Genomic DNA, 19,369 nt, shown 5'->3' on the forward strand with positions numbered 1-19,369 from the left:
CACGAAAGCAGCCATAGACAAAATACAGAAAGGCATGGACGTGGCTGTGTTCCGACACAACTTTACTTACTAAAGCAAGCAACTGAGCCCAAGCTATAGTTTACTGACCTGTCTTACGAGACAACTTCCAAGAACGTGTTTAGTTGTCATCTTAACTCTCTCCAGAAATCAAATGATACTGCTAAGTCTCCCTTCTTTCAGGGAATGATCTCTCCTTGGCTTCTGTAACTCCTCGTATCTTGGTATCTTTCTGATCTTTCCCTTCTTGGTTACTTCTTCATGGGATCCTAATGGAGCTTTCTCAACACTTGCCCCCCGGTCCTTTTTCTCCTCTTACTCTCCTCCTAGGCTCTCTTACCAGTGCCCAAAGATTTCAGTTATCATCAACACACACTGAAATGGTGTGTTGAGTGAAATGGTTTCTAACTACCTACTTGACATACCCTCTTAGTTTATAGGAAATACTTCATATATTACTTACCCAAACAAATTCATCATCTATTCTCCCTTTTCTCCCTCTCTGATGTACCCAATAGCCAGCTGTACAATCCAGAACCTTAATAATTTTGATACCTCCTTTTTTCAGTTCCTTCATACTCAACCACCAAATCTCATCAGTTCTCCCTCCTAAATCACTTTTAATCAATCCACTTCTATCTGATAGCAAAAGCATTATGTTTCACCTATACTTTCCTGCACCCCTGTGAGATATACTATTTTTCTTATCTTATTCATTTCCTTCCTTCTCTGCTCTACTCGTATAAGCTCCCATTCAGTGGCTCAAACTTACATATTTCTTCCTGTCTCAGGCCTTCCAATATGCTGTTCACATTACTCTAAACCTTTTGGTCTTGCAGCCCCATCTCCTACAGGCCAGCTAGGCTTTTTATCCACTGGTGCTCAACTCAAACTGCAGCCTACATTTTCTCCCCATCATAACACCGATCATAAACATAGGAAAAGTAAACAATAGGGAGGAAAAAAGACTATGTTTAAAGGTGTAGGACAGTGATGTCTTCAATTTCTTTTGAAATACATAAAAAAGAGATGGATGTAGATAAATACATCCAAATGTATTTATTTCTATGTACAAATATATCAAAATATTAAATACAGAATCTGAGTGGTGGACATACGGATATTTACTGTAAAATTCTTTCAACTTTCTGTATATCTGAAAATGTTCATAATTAAAAAAAACAAACGAAGAACCCTATACCTTGAACTGCTGTTGTGTGACATCTTGTCTATCAGGCCGTAAGAACTCCAAAACCAAGGGAATGATATCTCTGCAACAGAAGTTATACGCACCCAAGGCAGCAAAAAATGTTTGCTGAGCCTTATTTCTGACCTGAAGAAAGTATTATTAACAAAGAACTTTTATTATATAGTAGACAACAAAAAGTTTCTAAAGAAATTACCAAAAATAAAATAATTTAAATATTGCTGTAACAGAAAAATATATTAAAGCACATACCTTAACAAAAATAAGTAAATGATTATCTTTTTACCAAAAGGAAAAGCATATTACCACCAACCACATCCATGGTTTAGGTTACAGAGGTTCAAATATTTTTGATAAAGGAGAGACTGAACAGAACTGATATGCATTTGTCCTGTAACATAATCAGCAGACTATTTAGCTTTCTATTCTGAATTACTTTTGATGAGAAGAGTTAGATTTTCTCATGTATTTATGCAAAGAAAATCAAAGACTTTCTAAAACACAGAACTTCACCTTTTCAATGCAAACCCTAAGTAGAGCCCATATGTTCTGAACCCAAACAAAAGATTCAGTATAAGATTATAACCCATGAACTAAATTGTAATGAATAATAATCAAATATAGTAAAAGCAACATACTGTACGTATTTCAAACCCTTTAGGTGAAATCTTTGAGTTAGAGACTGTGTCCTAACTTAACATTATTTATTAAAGACAGAATAATTAGCTATTCATGAATTTTGCTTTTCCAGTTCTCTGTGCTTGAAGAGATCTTCTCTTGGTCCTTTGCTTCCTTAAAGGATGGACTCCATAATTCATATGGTAGCAGGTTGCTGAAACCCAACCATAACATCTAGAAAGAATCATACAGCCTTCACAGACTGGCTTTCACAATGGGATCTGATTAAGTTGTAGCAACACTGCACTTGTGCTGTGTATCAACTTTGCATTTTTTAAAAAGATTTTATTTATTTATTTGACAGAGAGAGAGACAAAGAGAGAGGGAACACAAGCAGGGAGGTGGGCAGAGGGAGAAGCAGGCTTCCTGCCGAGCAGGGAGCCTGAAGCGGGCTCCATTCCAGAACCCTGGGATCATGACCTGAGCTGAAGGCAGCCCCTTAACGACTGAGCCACCAAGGTACCCTATCAACTTTACATTTAAAAAAAAACTTGAGAAGCAACAACAAACAGTAAAAATAAACATTGTTTTTAAATGATTACTAAAATTAGCTTGAAAATATCTGTAATTTGAAAAGTGCATTCTATGCCAATAAATAATAATTATAATAATAATTATTATTTTTTTAAGTAGGTTTCATGCAAAGCTTTAACTCACGACCCCAAGATCAAGACCTGAGGTGAAATCAAGAGTTGGACGCTCAACCAAATGAGCCACACAGGCACCCCTGCAATAAATTATTTAAACTTCCTTGTATTTGAAATGGGGCTATTTAGATTGCCGAGTAATAAATTGGGGAAAAGTAAAATGGGGAAGTGGGGCTGGGGAGGGGTGCAGAGGGGATGAGACTTACCTGACTGTATGAACTTGTAGATAAACGAAGAAGATCGCGGATCATATCTTGATGTACCCGTTTGTATTCACAACCCTCAACAGTCAGTGTTCGTAGCTACAAAAAGAAAACAATGTAAAAATCAAATCTCTAGGCTTTTACTGAAAAGTTCATTCAACTATGAAGTAACACAAATAATTACATATTCATCTGGAAAACTGTCATTTAAAAAAGTCATCATGATTTTAAAGAGATTTACCTCATGCTGCAACATTACTCTGTCAATCAGTAGGGCTCTGATATGTTGTTTTTTCCCATGGAGCTAAAAAACAAAGTAAAAAACAAAGACACTCAACACTGTTCCTAATTGACCGCATCCATGGGTTCCCCTGAATCCTTACTGACAAATTTTTACTGAACTGTAGAGGTTCACAATGGGCTAGTGAGTACTGGAGGTATTTCATTTATTCTAAAGTGATCAGGCTTACGTTAAAAGATACTATTTCAATTAATTTTATGGCTAATAGTAGAAGTAGCCCCTTTAAATAGCTCAACCCACACCGTGTTTTCCTCTGCTAATTTTTTTTTTTAAAGATTTTATTTATTTATTTCACAGACAGAGATCACAAGTAGGCAGAGATGCAGGCAGAGAGAGAGGGAGGAAGCAGGCTCCCTGCTGAGCAGAGAGCCCGATGCGGGGCTCGATCCCCGGACCCTGGGATCATGACCTGAGCCGAAGGCAGAGGCTTTAACCCACTGAGCCACCCAGGCGCCCCAACCCTCCGGTAATTTATTAACGGATCTATGCACGGGAGAGGAACTGAGCTGGTCCTGATTCAGTCAAATACTGAAAGTACAAAAAGAGACAACTAAGAAAATTGCTTGACTCTGTTATATTTATAAACAGCCTTTCCAGGTAACTGTGTATGTTTACTGTAGAATATATACCTTTTACTTTTCTAAAAATTATCTTTAATGGTCTCCCCTTCCACCCAATCTTCCACCCGGTCACTGAAGGCAGATACCTGGAACTCAGAGACTGCTCCTCTTTCACACCTTTATCTCACTAGCCATCAAGTCTCTACAAAGTCTTCTTTTTCAAAACATCTTATTTCCATCCCAACACCAGTGACTTGATTCAGGTTGTGTTTTTCCATCAGGACTATAGTGATAGTTTAACTACCCTCCCCTGCTTCCAGTCTCAAACTCCTACTGCTGTTTTCTTCCTCAGCGGTGACAGAGCTTTTCAAAAGTCACTGAATATTGAATAAGCCAATATTCAAATCAGATCTACTTCAGAACCTTTAATGACTCCTCCATGCTGAATGTAAAACTGAAGCACTTTCTGGGGATACAACTACAAACAACCTGTGGGCGTCTGGCTGGCTCAGTTGGAAAGGCATGCGACTCCTGATCTTAGGGTCTTAGGGTCATTGAGTTCCAGCCCCACATGGGGTTAGAGATTCCTTAAATAAACAAATGAACTTTAAAAAAAAAACAACAAAAAAACAAAAAAACCACAAACTATAAATGACCCAGTTGTCACCTGCTGTTTCTGCCCTATAGCCACTGTTCCCTAATGTATGCCATGTTTGTATGTCTCCCTGCCCTTTTACATGCCATTCCCTCTAAAATATGTAGTGACCCTTGCCTAAACAATAAACTACAACCTTTTCAGACTCAGCTTCCATAAAAGTTTCCTAAAGAACACTTGCTATCAACATCAAATGGCTGGCATAAGTATTCTTCTTCTATGCTCCTGAGAATACTATACTCCACAGAAGTACCGACTTCTCTTGGACACAAAGATAACGTTAAGAGGTATTTTTTCTAAGATCCATAAAGTGAGATGCTTTAAATCCACGCGCGTGGACAACTCCTCCTACCTTTCATTCCCTCAAGTTCTTACGCGGCAGCCTGCCACATTACCACACTCTAAATTCCCAATGAAAGTTCAGACACTGTCCTGGAATGGAAACTCACAGAAGAGTTTGTAGGAGTAAACATTTTTCCCAGCATTCTTTTGATTATACCGTGATATAATATTTGAAAATCTATATTACTTACAGGGAAACTTCCTCCGTATGCTGAATAATCCTTAAATCAAGTGACTATTTCAGTATTATACACATTTTAAAAAATTAATTCAGAGTTTTTTAGGTGAAAATACTGACCCGGTTTTCCATTGATTTCTTTACTAGGTTAAAGCTTTTCCAACGGGAGTCAAATTCATGTTTGTGAGATCCTTGAAACTGCAAGAGGTCTCCAATAATCTGTTTCAAAGAATTTCAAGTTATATATTTACAAGCCATCATGTCAAAACTAGTCACATTAATAATCATGTAACTATTAAAGGACAATTGTACCTTTATGATAAGAAACAAAGACTTAGTATCATCTTCTGAATTGTTAAGTATGTGGTCTACAATAGAAAAAAATGGATTTTGGTTAAAATACTTTGAGTTACTACAGGACTCTAGATATATCAGTTAAGAATCTCTTAGTTAAGGAAAAAAATGCTGCTCTATTTAGAATTTAAACAAAGTTGAATAAAAGCACATATGCTATAAAATTCCTAAATATTTATTAGTAAAAATAAGTTAAATCATCTATGTACTCACTAAGAAGTTTCCTTATGACCCTAGCAATTGCTTCTCGGTGGTTCTCTCTGGATAGATCTATTTTTTAAAAAAGAGAAAAGGCATTTTAGACACACTGAATGCTCCCCAGCTGTTGAAGCTTACTTACATCAACAGTTTATATCAAGAATAAATCATGTAGGGGCACCTGGGTGGCTCAGTCCTTAGACGTCCGCCTTCAGCTCAGGTCATGATCCATCAGGCTCCCTGCTCGGTGGGAAGCCTGCTTTTCCCTCTCCCACTCCCCCTGCTTGTGTTCCCTCTCTCACTGTGTGTCTCTCTATCAAATAAATAAATGAAATCTTAAAAAAAAAGAAAAAGAATATATCACGTATCCAGGAAAAAAACCAAGTAGGTCTGCCTTAATCATAGCTGGATTAGTTTCCAGGCATGATAGAGTAATTTTTAAAAACCTTCACATTTACAAAGACCTGCTTATAAAACTTTCTTGGGCAGGCAAGGAAGAGGGAGAAAAAAAATCTTTGCCAAAATTTCAAAGATTCTATTCACTAATTAGAGATCTTAAGTGCACAGGATTCTTTAATTGGTTATGGGTGACCCAAACAAGCCAACTAAAGTTATACCTTAGCAATTAATCTATGCAATTAATTCTACTGTTAATCCAACAATAAGGAAATGTACTAAGTTTCTATTAATGTTAGATTCAGAACATTAAGTTAACACAATGTTTTACATATTTATATGAAATTTAATTCACTATGACAGGAAGACACAAAGATAAAGGTTATAGTATTCTCACATTCACATCAAGTATAATGTGTCAGTTCTAAAACAATTCTAAACATAAATGAACATGATGATATATGAAAATCTGCCTCTGCACACAGAAAGCATCCAAATATTAATTTACCTGGTCCAATTTCTACCTTTTCTTGGCTATTCTTTTTTTTTTTTTTTTTAAGATTTTATTTATTTACTTGACACACAGAGAGAGAAACCACAAGTAGGCAGAGGCAGGCAGAAAGAGAGGGGGAAGCACGCTCTCCGCTGAGCAGAGAGCCCGACGCGGGACTCGATCCCAGGACCCTGAGATCATGACCTGAGCTGAAGGCAGAGGCTTAACCCACTGAGCCACCCAGGCGCCTTTGGCTATTCTTTATATAAATAATTTTCCAATTTCTCCAAGGAAAGCAAAGATAGCTATGGTGTAATTAATTAATATTCATTTTATATATGAAAAAGAGACTAGGAAAATTCTAACTACATATTACTTACTCCATTTTAACTCTTTTTAAAAAAATTATTTAAATTCAAAAAATTATTTAAATTCATTAGTTAACATGTAGTATATTATTAGTTTCAGAGGTGAAGTTCAGTGATTCATCAGCTGTATATAACACCCAATGCTCATTACACCCTGTGCCCTCCTTAATGTCCATCACTCAGTTACTCCATCCCCCCATCACCCACCCTCCTCTAGCAGCCCTCTTTGTTCCCTATAATTAAGAGTCTCTTATAGTTTGTCTCCCTTTCTGATGTTGTTTTATTTTATTTTTCCCTCCCTTCCCCATAATCCTGCTTTGTTTCTTCAATTATGAGTGAAATCATATAATTCCTCTCTCTTGAGTCGTTTCGCTTAGCGTAATACCCTCTTGTTCCATCCACATCATTGCAAATGGCAGGACTTCATTATATTGTGGCTGAGTAATATTCCATTGTGTGTGTCTTCCTTATTCATTCATCTGTCGATGGACATTTTGACTCCTTCCCCAGTTTGGCTATAGTGGACACTGCTGCTCTAAACATTGGGGTGCAGGTACCCCTTCAGGTCACTACATTTGTATCTTCGGGGTAAATACCTAGTAGTACAATTGCTGGGTCATATTTTCAACTTTTTTCTTTTTTTTTTAAAAGATTTATTTATTTATTTATTTGACAGAGAGAGAGAGAGAGAGAGAGAGATCACAAGTAGGCAGAGAGGCAGGCAGAGAGAGTGAGAGGGAAGCAGGCTCCCTGCTGAGCAGAGAGCCCGATGTGGGACTCGATCCCAGGACCCTGGGATCATGACCTGAGCCGAAGGCAGAGGCTTTAACCCACTGAGCCACCCAGGTGCCCCAGGAGCCCCTACTTTTAACTTTTTGAAGAACCTCCATACTGTTTTCCAGAGTGGCTGTATTAATTTTTTTTAATTCCTTATTTTAAATTCAATTTAATTGATATTTACTATATTATTAGTTACTGGAGTAGAATTTAATGACTCGGGCGCCTGGGTGGCTGTGGATTAGGCCTCTGCCTTTGGCTCAGGTTGTGACCTCGGGGTCCTGGGATAGAACCCAGCATCGCATCAGGCTCTCTGCTCAGTGGGGAGCCTGCTTCTCCCTCTCTCTCTGCCTGCCTCTCTGCCTACTTGTGATCTCTCTCTCTAATAAATAAATAAAATCTTAAAAAAGAAAATTTAGTGACTCATCAGTTGCATATCACATCCAGCGCTCATTATATCAAATGCCCTCCTTAATGCTTATCACCCAAGTACCCCTTCTCCCCACCTACCACCCCTCCAGCAACCCTCAGTTTGTTTCCTGGAGTTCAGGGTCTCTTATGATTTGCCTTCCTCTCTATTTTCATCTTATTTTATTTTATTTTACTTTCCCTTCCCCTATGTTCATCTATTTTGTTTCTTAAATTCCATGTATGAGTGAAATCATATGGTATTTATCTTTTTCTGACCATTTTAACCCTTATAGAGTAACTGACAAAAACTGTCCATACAAGATTTACTCAGATTATAATTTACATACCATATTCAAGTCCAGTATACAACTTTGTCTCTTCCAAGGACACCATACTTGGTACCCTGTATAAAAACAAGAGTGCTTGCATTTATTAATAATATCAATAAGAAAGATTAAAGGGAAGTGTCATTGCTAGAATATTTAAATCAAAACAAAGATGATGTTCTTTTAACAAACAGATTTCTCATCTTCAATACTTCAACTCTCTACTCTGCCCTTCTGAAGATTAATGTTATGTGTCAGTAAGGACAGTATTGTTCATCTTAAAGAAAATGTTAATTAAATTTAATGACTTTATGGGGGAAAATTCATCAGCCAAATAAACATAATAATGATGTTCAATATTCAAGTGTAAAAGCTTAAATCTGATGATAAACTCTTATATACATTTATACAAAGAAAAGTCAGTTTTATAATGGTATAATAAAGGTTAAAACTGGACACCAAAAACTAAAGTCAAATTTTATTATAAAATACATAGCAGACAAACTTCTTTAAATAATCATTACCTTTCCTCTAAAGCCACCCAAACTGATCTCTCCTAACACCTACAGTTAAAATGCCATTACTTTCTTTTGAATATGATCAGACATAAAAACACTGCATTTTCTAATTAAAGATCTGCCACAAAGAATTGTATTAACAGAACCAGACCCAGCTAGTTAAACTCATTAAACAATTAAAAGTCACTTTTAAGGTATGTAAGAACAGATTTTACTAGGGAATACAAACCTTTATATCTGAAATCTAAATTTTCTTCAATGAAAAATATAATTTTCAACATTTCAAGATACAGTATCAATTCAACAACTTTTCTAAGAGGAAGAACATAGGCATAAATGCCAAGGAAACATGGGGTAAGCTTATCTAATACAAGGCTAATTAGTTATAAAAAGAAATTTTATAGTGACTGGTTACTCATCACTCATGAACTACATAGCACTTGTAATGAAGAAAAAACTATTTTTAAATCAACATACCCCCATTTATATTATATTTTCTTAAGTTGAATTAAGCAAGTTATCTCTATCTTAATATTTGGTAGATATGAATTCTTAGATTTCTCTAAATGGGTAATAATATTAAGATTACTAAACTGCCAATTATTTAACTATGTTCCTCACCATAATCTAGGACCTAGGATGGCAACGATACTGTCTCGTGTTTCAAACCAAGCCTACAGAGTATAAACAAAGAATGGTTATATTTTATAATATAAAATACTGATTTGCTTTTCAGAGACTTTGAAGTTCAAATTCAAATTTGTAAAATTTGGTTTTCATTCTATAAAACTTCAGCCTTTGGCAACATCTTGCAAACTTGAGCATTCTGTAAAACTGTGTGTGATTAATTAATATATAAGTACCCAGAATCTAGTCAGTTAAAAATAAAATCAGATTCCTTTACAATGAACTTCAAGGAGTCTAACATTTCTACTGAAATTAGATTTTGCCACCAAAGAGGAAAAGACTGTGCTCAAACAGTAACAAGCATAAAGCATAAGATTTTAACCCCCACCCACTCGTTCTTCCTTCCCTATATAGCACAGGAAAAGGCTTGCCATGAGCTATCACATGAGAGTTGATGTCTCCTCACTGCAGCTGTAAATACCAGTAGTCGCATGAAGAATGCTATTGTACCTTACCCAGTCTGTACCTAGTACCAAAAAATATTGAACCAAGCATGCATTTTAATTAGTCACAAAACTATTCTTACAAACAACATAAAAAAGCAACCACTACATTAAGCTATTTTGAATTTTTACTGGGTATGTGTGTGTACACACATAAAACTATCCAACAAAAAAAGACTATCAGCTGGGAATTTGAAATGTTTTGCTTCTATGCCTTTCTGACTCTAGTAATACCAGTATTATTAATACTGTAATTACATTTAAAAGTGAGTCTCATCTAAGAGCCTTGATACTTATTTTTAAAATTAATGTCATTCTGAATTGTTTCCCTACTTAGAAAATCTGAAAATTATCACTGACTCACAAGTGTTTTAAAATATCTCAACCAATAGAGGATTTTGAAGTATTAAGTAGCACATTTAAATAAACCCAGCTTTGGCTTTCCTTTTGAAATGTGAACTAAAACACATCTTTCATATCTCAAGTGTACAAAAGGCATCTGGTTAGACATATATTCCAGCTTTATTTGTTCTTATCCATCACAAAGTCCTTTTTATGTTTATTTGTCTAAGACTTAGTTTTAATAGATCACTTCTTCTCTAACAATTTAATTAAACTCTCAGTGGACTGACAGGTTTTACACTAAATGTTTCTCAGCAAGCTTAAATACATATACTAAATATTTTGTCTAGGCTTTAGAAGAATAATTTTCTAAAACAAATCTGTATCCATTACCCGAGTAAGACTTTATGATTGTATCTTTTTGTGGCCACACTAAGTACATGTGTACTGCCCTACACTTTGATACTTAAAATTGCTTGCTGTCACTTTTAGTTATGCACAGAATCTTAACTGAACATATTTAAAGTGCCATCAACATTTACAGATGTGAGTTCTGATTTAAAAGCTACAGTAGCCATATATAGAATTTTAAAGCAAATACCATCACTGCCCCACTATAACTGAAATTCATTTTTCTCATTCCCTGGTGCATTTTACAAACAGTAATAATTTGACCTCAGGAACTAAATAAAATTCTAACAATTCCTACACAACATATTTTAAATAATTCCATTTATACAAAAGCAAAGTTAAATCAGCTTCAAAGCACTAGACAGCACCAGGCCACCTAATTTATAACAATATGTGTTCAATATTTGTGCCACCAAAAAAAAAAAAAGAAAAGAAAAGAAAAGAAAAAAAAAGCCCTAGAAGTTTGACAGCTATGTTATTTATACCACTAGATGGCAATCTTCTCCAGATTTGATTAGAGCAGAACTATGAAAATAATTACTTGTGGGAGAGAAAGGACGGTGAAAAAGGAAGAAATGACTAATAACACAAAAACAAAATATACAATGCAAATCCAATGTGCAAACGAAGGCTAGTGAACTGTCATGAAACTAGTGTAATCAATACTTCTTGTCTACAGCTGGAAGAACAGCCTATACTTCCCAATAACCAACCCCCGCCCCCAGAAGAAAGCAAACATAAAAGGTATAAAACCAAGCCACTAATACTAACAGATTTTGTTTTCCAATCAAGGTTACAAGTGTTTTCACAAGAAACAATTGGCCTATTTCTGTCTTCTGTTATCCAATTCAAACCTAGGCATCAATAATAGCTATAAACACAAATGAAAAACTGGCTCTTGCTCTACCGTGTGAACAAAAGGTTGCTAGGTTTAAAATTAACTCTGAGCATAAGAACTATTTCCATGTCTGACACACAAGCTTTAAAAAATCAATGAAAACAGTCAGAAGGTGAAATAAGGAGAAAACAGGGTTACTCACCGTGGAGTAGTAACTGTTTCCTTTTCTGTGTGCAGCTCCCCCAGCAGAGCTGGGTAGTTTCCTGGAGGTGCCAAGAGAGGTTAGCTAGCCCTGCCCCTCATCGCAGAACAACACATCCTTTCACATATTAATGAAATGGTCTCAACTCTTAGACCTTAACTATGAAGTTTTCTTTGCCTCAGAAGTTAGTATAAGCTGAGATCCTAAGAATGATTTTAACTAAGAATGGCTTAACAGATCTATCAGAGGAAAGGGGCACAAAGTAAAGAAGAAATATTGGAGATGAAAAATGATGACTCCTCTACCTTGAGTAACCCTGTTTTTATAGATGTTAGTTTTTTGCATCTTGTGATAGCTGGTTAGACCTAAAAGATTATAAAGAGTGGACTGCAAAAGGAGAAATTAATGACGATTTCAGGATTAAAGGCAAGTGTCCAAAATTCCTGTATGACCCTGAAAAGACATAATCCAACTTCCACATCTATAAAGGTAGAACTAGGAGTGTAAACTATACCACACATATTTCTATTAAGTCATTAACTAAAGGTTCAAACAGCAAAATAGAGAGGTTCCATTTTAAGATTAATTCAGCAACCTTGGTATCTGACAAAACTGCCAAAAAGTCAAATTGTACTGAAGAAATTTACACTTAATTACCCTCAAGGGACCCTAGTTTACCTATCCCCTGAAACAGTAAAATTTTTAATATATACAACAAGATATTTAGTAATCCTATATTGCCAAAGGCCAAAAAAAATACAATGAAGATACCATGAGGTTCATCATTACTTTCTACTTATGACAATCAACTCATCTAAGTTTTTATATTTTGTCAGTCTCTAATACAATGCACAGAAAATTGGTTTGCACATTTAGTAGCCATTTACCTGAACAATGGGATTCTAAGACTATGCCATATACTCTACTAGGAACTAAATTAGATTTTCTTACAGGAAAACTCAGAACTGAACCAAGTTTCCAGTTTCTCATTATTGCAATTTTCTAGAGGACAAATACTACTAACACATGTGCAAGGCAAAGTTAATAATGAAAGATCTGACCAAAAAAATTAAGCAGCTAGAATGTTTTTACCTAACTGAGATTTATATATAAGAATAATATAAGACTAATTTTAAAGAAAACTGAGTTGCTACGTGCTTCCAAAAACCGGTCTGGTATTTCAGAAAATACATACTATCCCACAATACCACAGCCAAATTGTTTGTTATTAACAAGAGTGACTTCCTCAGGCACCTCAGGCATTACACTAATTAGTGAACTTGTCACAAGTATATGTTTCCTTTTCTCCCCCACCTGGTATATTTTACTCTATTTCTTATAGAGACCTGCTGCTAATAATCTCCAAGAATTATGCTACAGATATTCTTTCTTCACACTAGGAGGTATGATATATTATCACAGAACAGTGGCACCACTGATTGAAATCATTTGATTAGTTTTGGCTTTTTTTAAAGTTTTATTTATTTAAGTAATCTCTATACCCATATGGGGCTTAAATTCACGACACCAAGGATCAAGAGTCGCATGCTCCTCTGACTAAGCCAGCCAAGAACCCCCGATTAGCTTTTTCAAATCAATTTACATTTAGAAATCTTAACAACTATAGACCTATATTAAAATAAGCATTTCTGAATTTAATTTAAAAAGCTAACTTTATTTTATGATACTTTAGTAAGAACTAATTTGCTACCTGCAAAAAAAGTTGAGATTTATATAAAGAAAATGTAAAAATAAGTTAAGATTTCAGATGAAGGAGGTATCAGTTAGAAACTGGTTTTAAAGGAAAGGATTCTGGTAAGAATTATTTAAAAGTCCCGGAAAGACTTCTTAAATCCTCTCTTTGATGATTCAAAGGCAAAGGGCTGCTCATTAATCTTTGATTCTACTTCATATAATCATTATCCCTGCCTAGATGTAACTATATAAAAAGAGTCCTAAAAATGTGTATTGTTCAATGATTAAAACAACTGAGGTTTTCGTTCTGTATTTATTATGTATTATTAAATATACCAGAAAACATTTCATATTTATACTTGTAAGTTATTAAAATATATTAACATTATATATAGTAAATGTAATTTTGTATTACCTCATTATGTCTTATTACATTAAATTTTCACCCTAAAAGTGAAAATTCTGAAACACAAAACTTTTCAGTCTAAATTACCTTTCCTTCTCAACTTTTCTGGGAAAAACCTACAAAGGATACTCAGGATCAATTTTAAAGCTAATAACGTCCATTCATAAAATGTTTTTAACACCATATTCTTTTCCTTATTTACAAACCTAACTGGTTTCATCATAACCAATTACAAGGAACTTTTGTCCCGATGCACTTTTATTTCAAAGTGATAAAGACCTTGTTTCAACTTGCTAGTGTAGGGCACGTGGCATAAACATTAAATATGTTCATAGTAAAGAACTGCACCAGAGGGCGCCTGGGTGGCTCAGTGGGTTAAAGCCTCTGCCTTCGGCTCAGGTCATGATCTCAGGGTCCTGGGATCGAGCCCCGCGTCGGGCTCTCTGCGTGGCGGGGAGCCTGCTTCCTCCCTCTATCTCTGCCTGCCTCTCTGCCTACTTGTGATCTCTCTCTGTCAAATAAATAAATAAAATATTAAAAAAAAAAAAAAAAAGAACTGCACCAGAAACCTCTCTGCCTCCTGAGGGGACCCTGCAGCAGTGCGTCCTAAGGATCACTTAAAACTAAAAATCTTCTAATCATATATACAGAAGACACATCCTTTGGCTCTTAATGGATTAAATTCCCAAAGCTCCATTGTCAACATGTTCAAGCAGAACTAAATTTACTGATGTAATACATCTGTTTCGTACGAAAGAGGTTTTCAGCATGCCGTAAGAATTCAATTCCCACCATATTATAGACTGTTAAGATCATTAGGAAAATCAAAACCATTTTTGTGAGTCTCTCACTTTTAAATAATGTGTAAAATCAATCTCTCTTAAAAAAGATAAATTTTGGTAAAATTGCCCCTAAATCAAACTACAATACTGATGAAAACCAAAAGTGCTTTCAAAGAACTCAGCAAATTCCTAGACAAACTTAAAACAGTTTTCCTTACCTGAGATGACCCTACTTCTCCCTCTCAAATCTAACAAGCAATCTAAAGTTCAGTGCCTAGGAACAGGTTTTAGAGTGAAGTACGAACGAACCAGGAGAAAGTATGACCCCAAACAATGATTATACAAAATATGGAAAAGACAAGCAAGCCACATTTTAAAACCACTCCTTGAAGTTTTTAAGATTTTTGTTGCAAATCAACAAGTATTTCTTCCCTTTGTGTGTTTTGAGAGGGCAGGGGTTACTTACTCGTTTTTATGTGATTTTCATGAACTTGCTCAGCAATGAGATGTTGATGTTGAGAGAGAACGATCTAAGGCAGTATACTGAAACTAGACCTGCAACTAGCATCTCACTACTAAGTAAGTTGAGCTCACATTACATATTGCTGATTTCATTTAAGCTCAATTTTTTCCAACTTAAATGACTGCACTGACAATGGACTAAATCAAGGCATTCATTCAAAACTGTAATAGTCTGAAAAGCACTTAAATTCATAAAAACAACTTAGTACAATTTTAAAGCTCAAAATAACACAACAAATTTTTATGTAAAAACACGCAGATTTTTCCTATAAGATCCCTAATGAACACTGATTGCAAACCAAAAAAAAATATTTTTCTTTTTCTTTTTTTAAAAAAGAGCATTTTATCTTAACTCAGAAACTAGAGGATGAACTTAGTATTGATATTTTTAAACTGATTAACATTCAAAATTATCCTATCCTGGTACCATATGAAAATCTGATAAAAGCCTTACAGTTTATAGACCTATATTCTGTCTCAGGTATTTTTGGTCTAATAACAACAAAAAGGTTAAAGTGATACAGAAACAACACCAATAATAAAACCAGTGACTCATTATGTGACTAAGACTTAAAATACACACCAAATGGCAAAACAGCAAAATATGTAAAGTAGTTATTTTTACTTACAAGTTAGTAACTGGCTCTCCTTTCAATGGAGGTAGGAGGTTTCCTGAGCCAATTAAACAGTTGTGTACTATAGTTAGACTCTGTAGAACATCATCTCTGGAAAAGATAAAGGTATTTTCATATTTTAGGAGATTCCAAATCGCTGTCTAACAAAAGGCTTTGGAGAGTCTAGGGTGAAGTACAAGAACCTTAAGTGGGGATATACAAAATTAAGGCCAAGAAATGGCAAATGTTTTCAGTTGACCCACTTAACAATACAAGGTAATCAACACTGTTTATATTGGTAATATGGTACAGACCTACTTAGGATTAAATAGGTCCTAAATAATCAGAAACAATGGCAACTGACTGCCCTCTGTGAATCAATTCTGAATGTCATCACCTATGTACCCAAAGATTGCTACCAGTAACAAAAAGGGAAAACAGTATTACAGAAGCTCTTCCAGCATACTCCAATTTTTAAAAATGGACTAGTTAGGGGTGCCTGGGTGGCTCAGTGGGTTAAAGCCTCTGTACTCAGCTCGGGTCATAGTCTCAGGGTCCTGGGATCGGGCCCCACATTGGGCTCTCTGCTCAGCAGGAGCCTACTTCCCCTTCTCTCTCTGCCTGCCTCTCTGCCTACTTGTGATCTCTCTCTGTCAAAATAAAAAATAAAGAGAGAAAGAAAGAAAGAAAGAAAGGACTAGTTAAACATTTACTCCAAAAAGCAGTTCAGACATCACCAGTCATACTTCTTTCCTCCTCCAAACCATTCCTACTGATTTTGCTTATTAAAATTTCCTGGTATTTCACACATTGTAATTTTCTTACTATTATTTTAGGAATGTCCAAAGATTCAAACTATAAAAGTCTAATGATCTTATAACTATTTTTTCTTAAAGCTTCTTAGGAAAGAAAAAAAAGCTCACAGAAATATTTCACTAAGTAACATTAATGTCAATAATATGAATTACAAAAACAAACAAAAAACCCCCCAAAATCTAATCTGAATCTAAAAAACAAGCATTTCCATATACCTCCCCAAAGATGCACAAGTCAAACTGCTAAGCAAAAGTCTCAAAAAGCAAACTATTAAAAAAATGAGTTTTTCTATTTAAAAGGCTTAAATTTTTTTTTTTTTAAGATTTTATTTATTTATTTGACAGAGAGAGATCACAAGTAGGCAGAGAGGCAGGCAGAGAGAGAGGGGGAAGCAGGCTCTCTGCTGAGCAGAGAGCCGGATGCGGCGCTTGATCCCAGGACCCTGAGATTATGACCTGAGCCGAAGGCAGAGGCTTCACCCACTGAGCCACCCAGGTGCCCCTGAAAGGTTTAAATATTGTGACAAAATTTGTTACACACCATATTAAATGGTTTTTAAATTATATGTATGGCAGATATAAACAAACACCAAAAATGAATACATCAGATATGGCAAAGAGAAAGGGAAAGACACAAAAAGATTTTTCTCAGTCTGCAACCACAAAACACTTAAGTGTTTATGAAAGAAAACTAACCTGGACATTTCAAGTTCTCCATCACCACAGTGCTGGAGTTTGATGAGCTCAGGCTGAAGAAAAGAGTCCAACAGATAGAAGGCAAAAGCCACTTCTTCTGATGAAGGAACATGCCACTGGATGCCCAGATTCCACAAATCCCCTGGTTTACCCCAGTCCTACAAAAGAACAGTATTTGTTCAGCAAACTGTGAAATTGGAGAAAAAAACAAATAAATGTGTACATGTAACTTAAAAGGTCTTCCAGGAAGGGGTGCCTGGGTGGCTCAGTTGGTTTTGCTCTCTCAGGGTTGTGAGATCGAGTCCCAGAGCTGGACAAAGAGCCAGCTTAAGATTCCCTCTCTGATCCTCCCCACCTTTTCTCCCTCTCTCTCTAAAAAAGAGGCACAAAACTCATTACCCCTTCATTATCACTCCAGTAAAGTCTCCTGGAAGAGCCACTCAAATATGAGTTTACTTAAGAGTAACAGTAAGCTTATAAAGTTACTGAGTTTCCCAATAAAATCATATGAAATATACAAGTTACATACAACATACCAACCTGATTCATAGCCCAACAGAAAAGAAAAAACTGCTTCTGTGCTATGTTACACTTGCCAAGTTTAAAACATTCCAGTAATTTTAATGATCTACTTCAAAAATAAAAAAGTGATACCTTCACACACAACATGGAAGAAAAAAAAAACCCACTCTGGATCCTTAGAAAAATAACCCAGTAGGTACTTGGATTCTTAATTATTGAAAATGCTTGCCTTGATGGGAAAGTATTCGGAAGGAGGCTTGTCAAAGCCTCCTGGCACACTGCAGTACTCTGTCGGGTAGATAAGGGTAGTAGAGCGAAGGAGGTGATGCAGAAGATTACAGGACAGAGTGTAACCCTGCTTACAGGTTAGATGGAGGGTTCTTTGGAGAATCTTTACAAGTTGCTCCTTATAAAGAAGCAACTTCTTCCCGTCCACTCGAGTAATCTAAAAGAGGAAGAAAATGGTTGAAGATATTTTGGTGAAAAGATTAAGAATCAATAATCAATGCAACAGACAATGTTTAGCTACTAGTCTAAAACAGTAACAGTGTCTCTTAAAATGACTTCAATTAATTTTAGAATTGTCATTTTAACTATATTCGTACAATTCTTTCTTAAGATCAAAACAAGATTCTCTGAATTCAGGCCCTCATATGCCACAGTACCATCCTTTTCAAAGAATCTATTTTCTCAAAGAGACAAAATTAATTGGTTGGTGAGCCAACCCATAAAGGAAAATGAAGTTTGACTGACAGCTCAACTTATGGAGAGAGAGAGAGAGAGAAAAAATCGGGAGAGAAAAAAAAGGAACTGCCGAATCTGATGAGATTTTCAAGTAATGAGTTACCAATATCAGAATTAATCAGTAAAAAGTACTTCGCTGCTCATGAAGCCATCAACAATGATCAGACTCGCTTGATAACAAGAAAATGCCATTATCTTACTTTCTGTAGCTGTATCAAGAAAATCTAAAACTTAGAACTTTTCAGTATCAGGGTGCCTGGTTAGCTGTCAGTAGAGCATGCAACTCTTAAACCTGGGGTCATGAGTTCAAGCCCCACACCCGGTGGAGAGATTACTCAAATAAATAAATAAATAAATCTTTGGGGTGCCTGGGTGGCTCAGTTCGTTAAACATCCAAACTCTTGATCTCTGGGTTGGAGGTTCAGGCCCTGCACTGCGCTCCACCCTGAGCATGGAGCCTACTTAAAAACAAACAAACAAACATGGGGCACCTGGGTGGCTCAGTCGATTAAGTGTCTGCTTTCATCTCAGGTCATGATCCCGATCTCTTGGGAGTGACTGTGTCAGGCTCCCTGCTTCTCCCTCTCCCTTTACCCCCATCCCACTTGTGTTCTCTTAGGCTCTTTCTCTCTCTCCAAATAAATGGTAAACAAAAATCTTAAAGACAAAAACCAGACTTTTCATATTTTTTTAAAGTCAATTTAAAAAAATTCTAAAACCAAATGATCTTCACAGTAATATTTCCTTATTAGTACAAAGATTTACAATACCTCAGACAAAAGTTGAAGATTCCACAGCAACTCCTTATCTAGCTCTTCTTCATTTAATACATCATCATCTAAAAAAGGCAAAAGAGTATCAGGGAAAAAGAACTACACATCCAACTAAATGCATCATTTTCAAATATTTGTCTTCAGTATCTCTAATTGCTAAGAGAAGTCTCATTCCTTTTTCATGAAGCTAAACTTGCTCCAGAGGAGGTGAAAATTCCATTTTCAAGAAAATAAACACATCAAATCA

At 35.7% G+C, this 19,369-nt stretch overlaps 1 protein-coding gene across 1 annotated transcript in view; it reads right to left on the reverse strand.

Annotated features, from left to right (window-relative positions):
* Nucleotides 1–19,369, reverse strand: part of PSME4 (proteasome activator subunit 4) — a gene marked incomplete at its 5' end in the record, with an annotated part of 112,963 nt that overhangs the window by 35,655 nt on the left and 57,939 nt on the right. The window contains 11 exons of the mRNA XM_080812619.1: nt 1,220–1,351; nt 2,757–2,852; nt 2,995–3,057; nt 4,910–5,008; nt 5,102–5,157; nt 5,357–5,413; nt 8,134–8,189; nt 15,588–15,683; nt 17,084–17,241; nt 17,835–18,050; nt 19,120–19,187. Of these exons, the coding sequence (XP_080668745.1) occupies nt 1,220–1,351; nt 2,757–2,852; nt 2,995–3,057; nt 4,910–5,008; nt 5,102–5,157; nt 5,357–5,413; nt 8,134–8,189; nt 15,588–15,683; nt 17,084–17,241; nt 17,835–18,050; nt 19,120–19,187 (1,097 nt within the window). The remainder of the gene's footprint in view (nt 1–1,219; nt 1,352–2,756; nt 2,853–2,994; nt 3,058–4,909; nt 5,009–5,101; nt 5,158–5,356; nt 5,414–8,133; nt 8,190–15,587; nt 15,684–17,083; nt 17,242–17,834; nt 18,051–19,119; nt 19,188–19,369) is intronic.

Source organism: Martes martes, assembly GCF_963455335.1.
Source record: "Martes martes genome assembly, chromosome: 9".
Taxonomy (NCBI): domain Eukaryota; kingdom Metazoa; phylum Chordata; class Mammalia; order Carnivora; family Mustelidae; genus Martes; species Martes martes.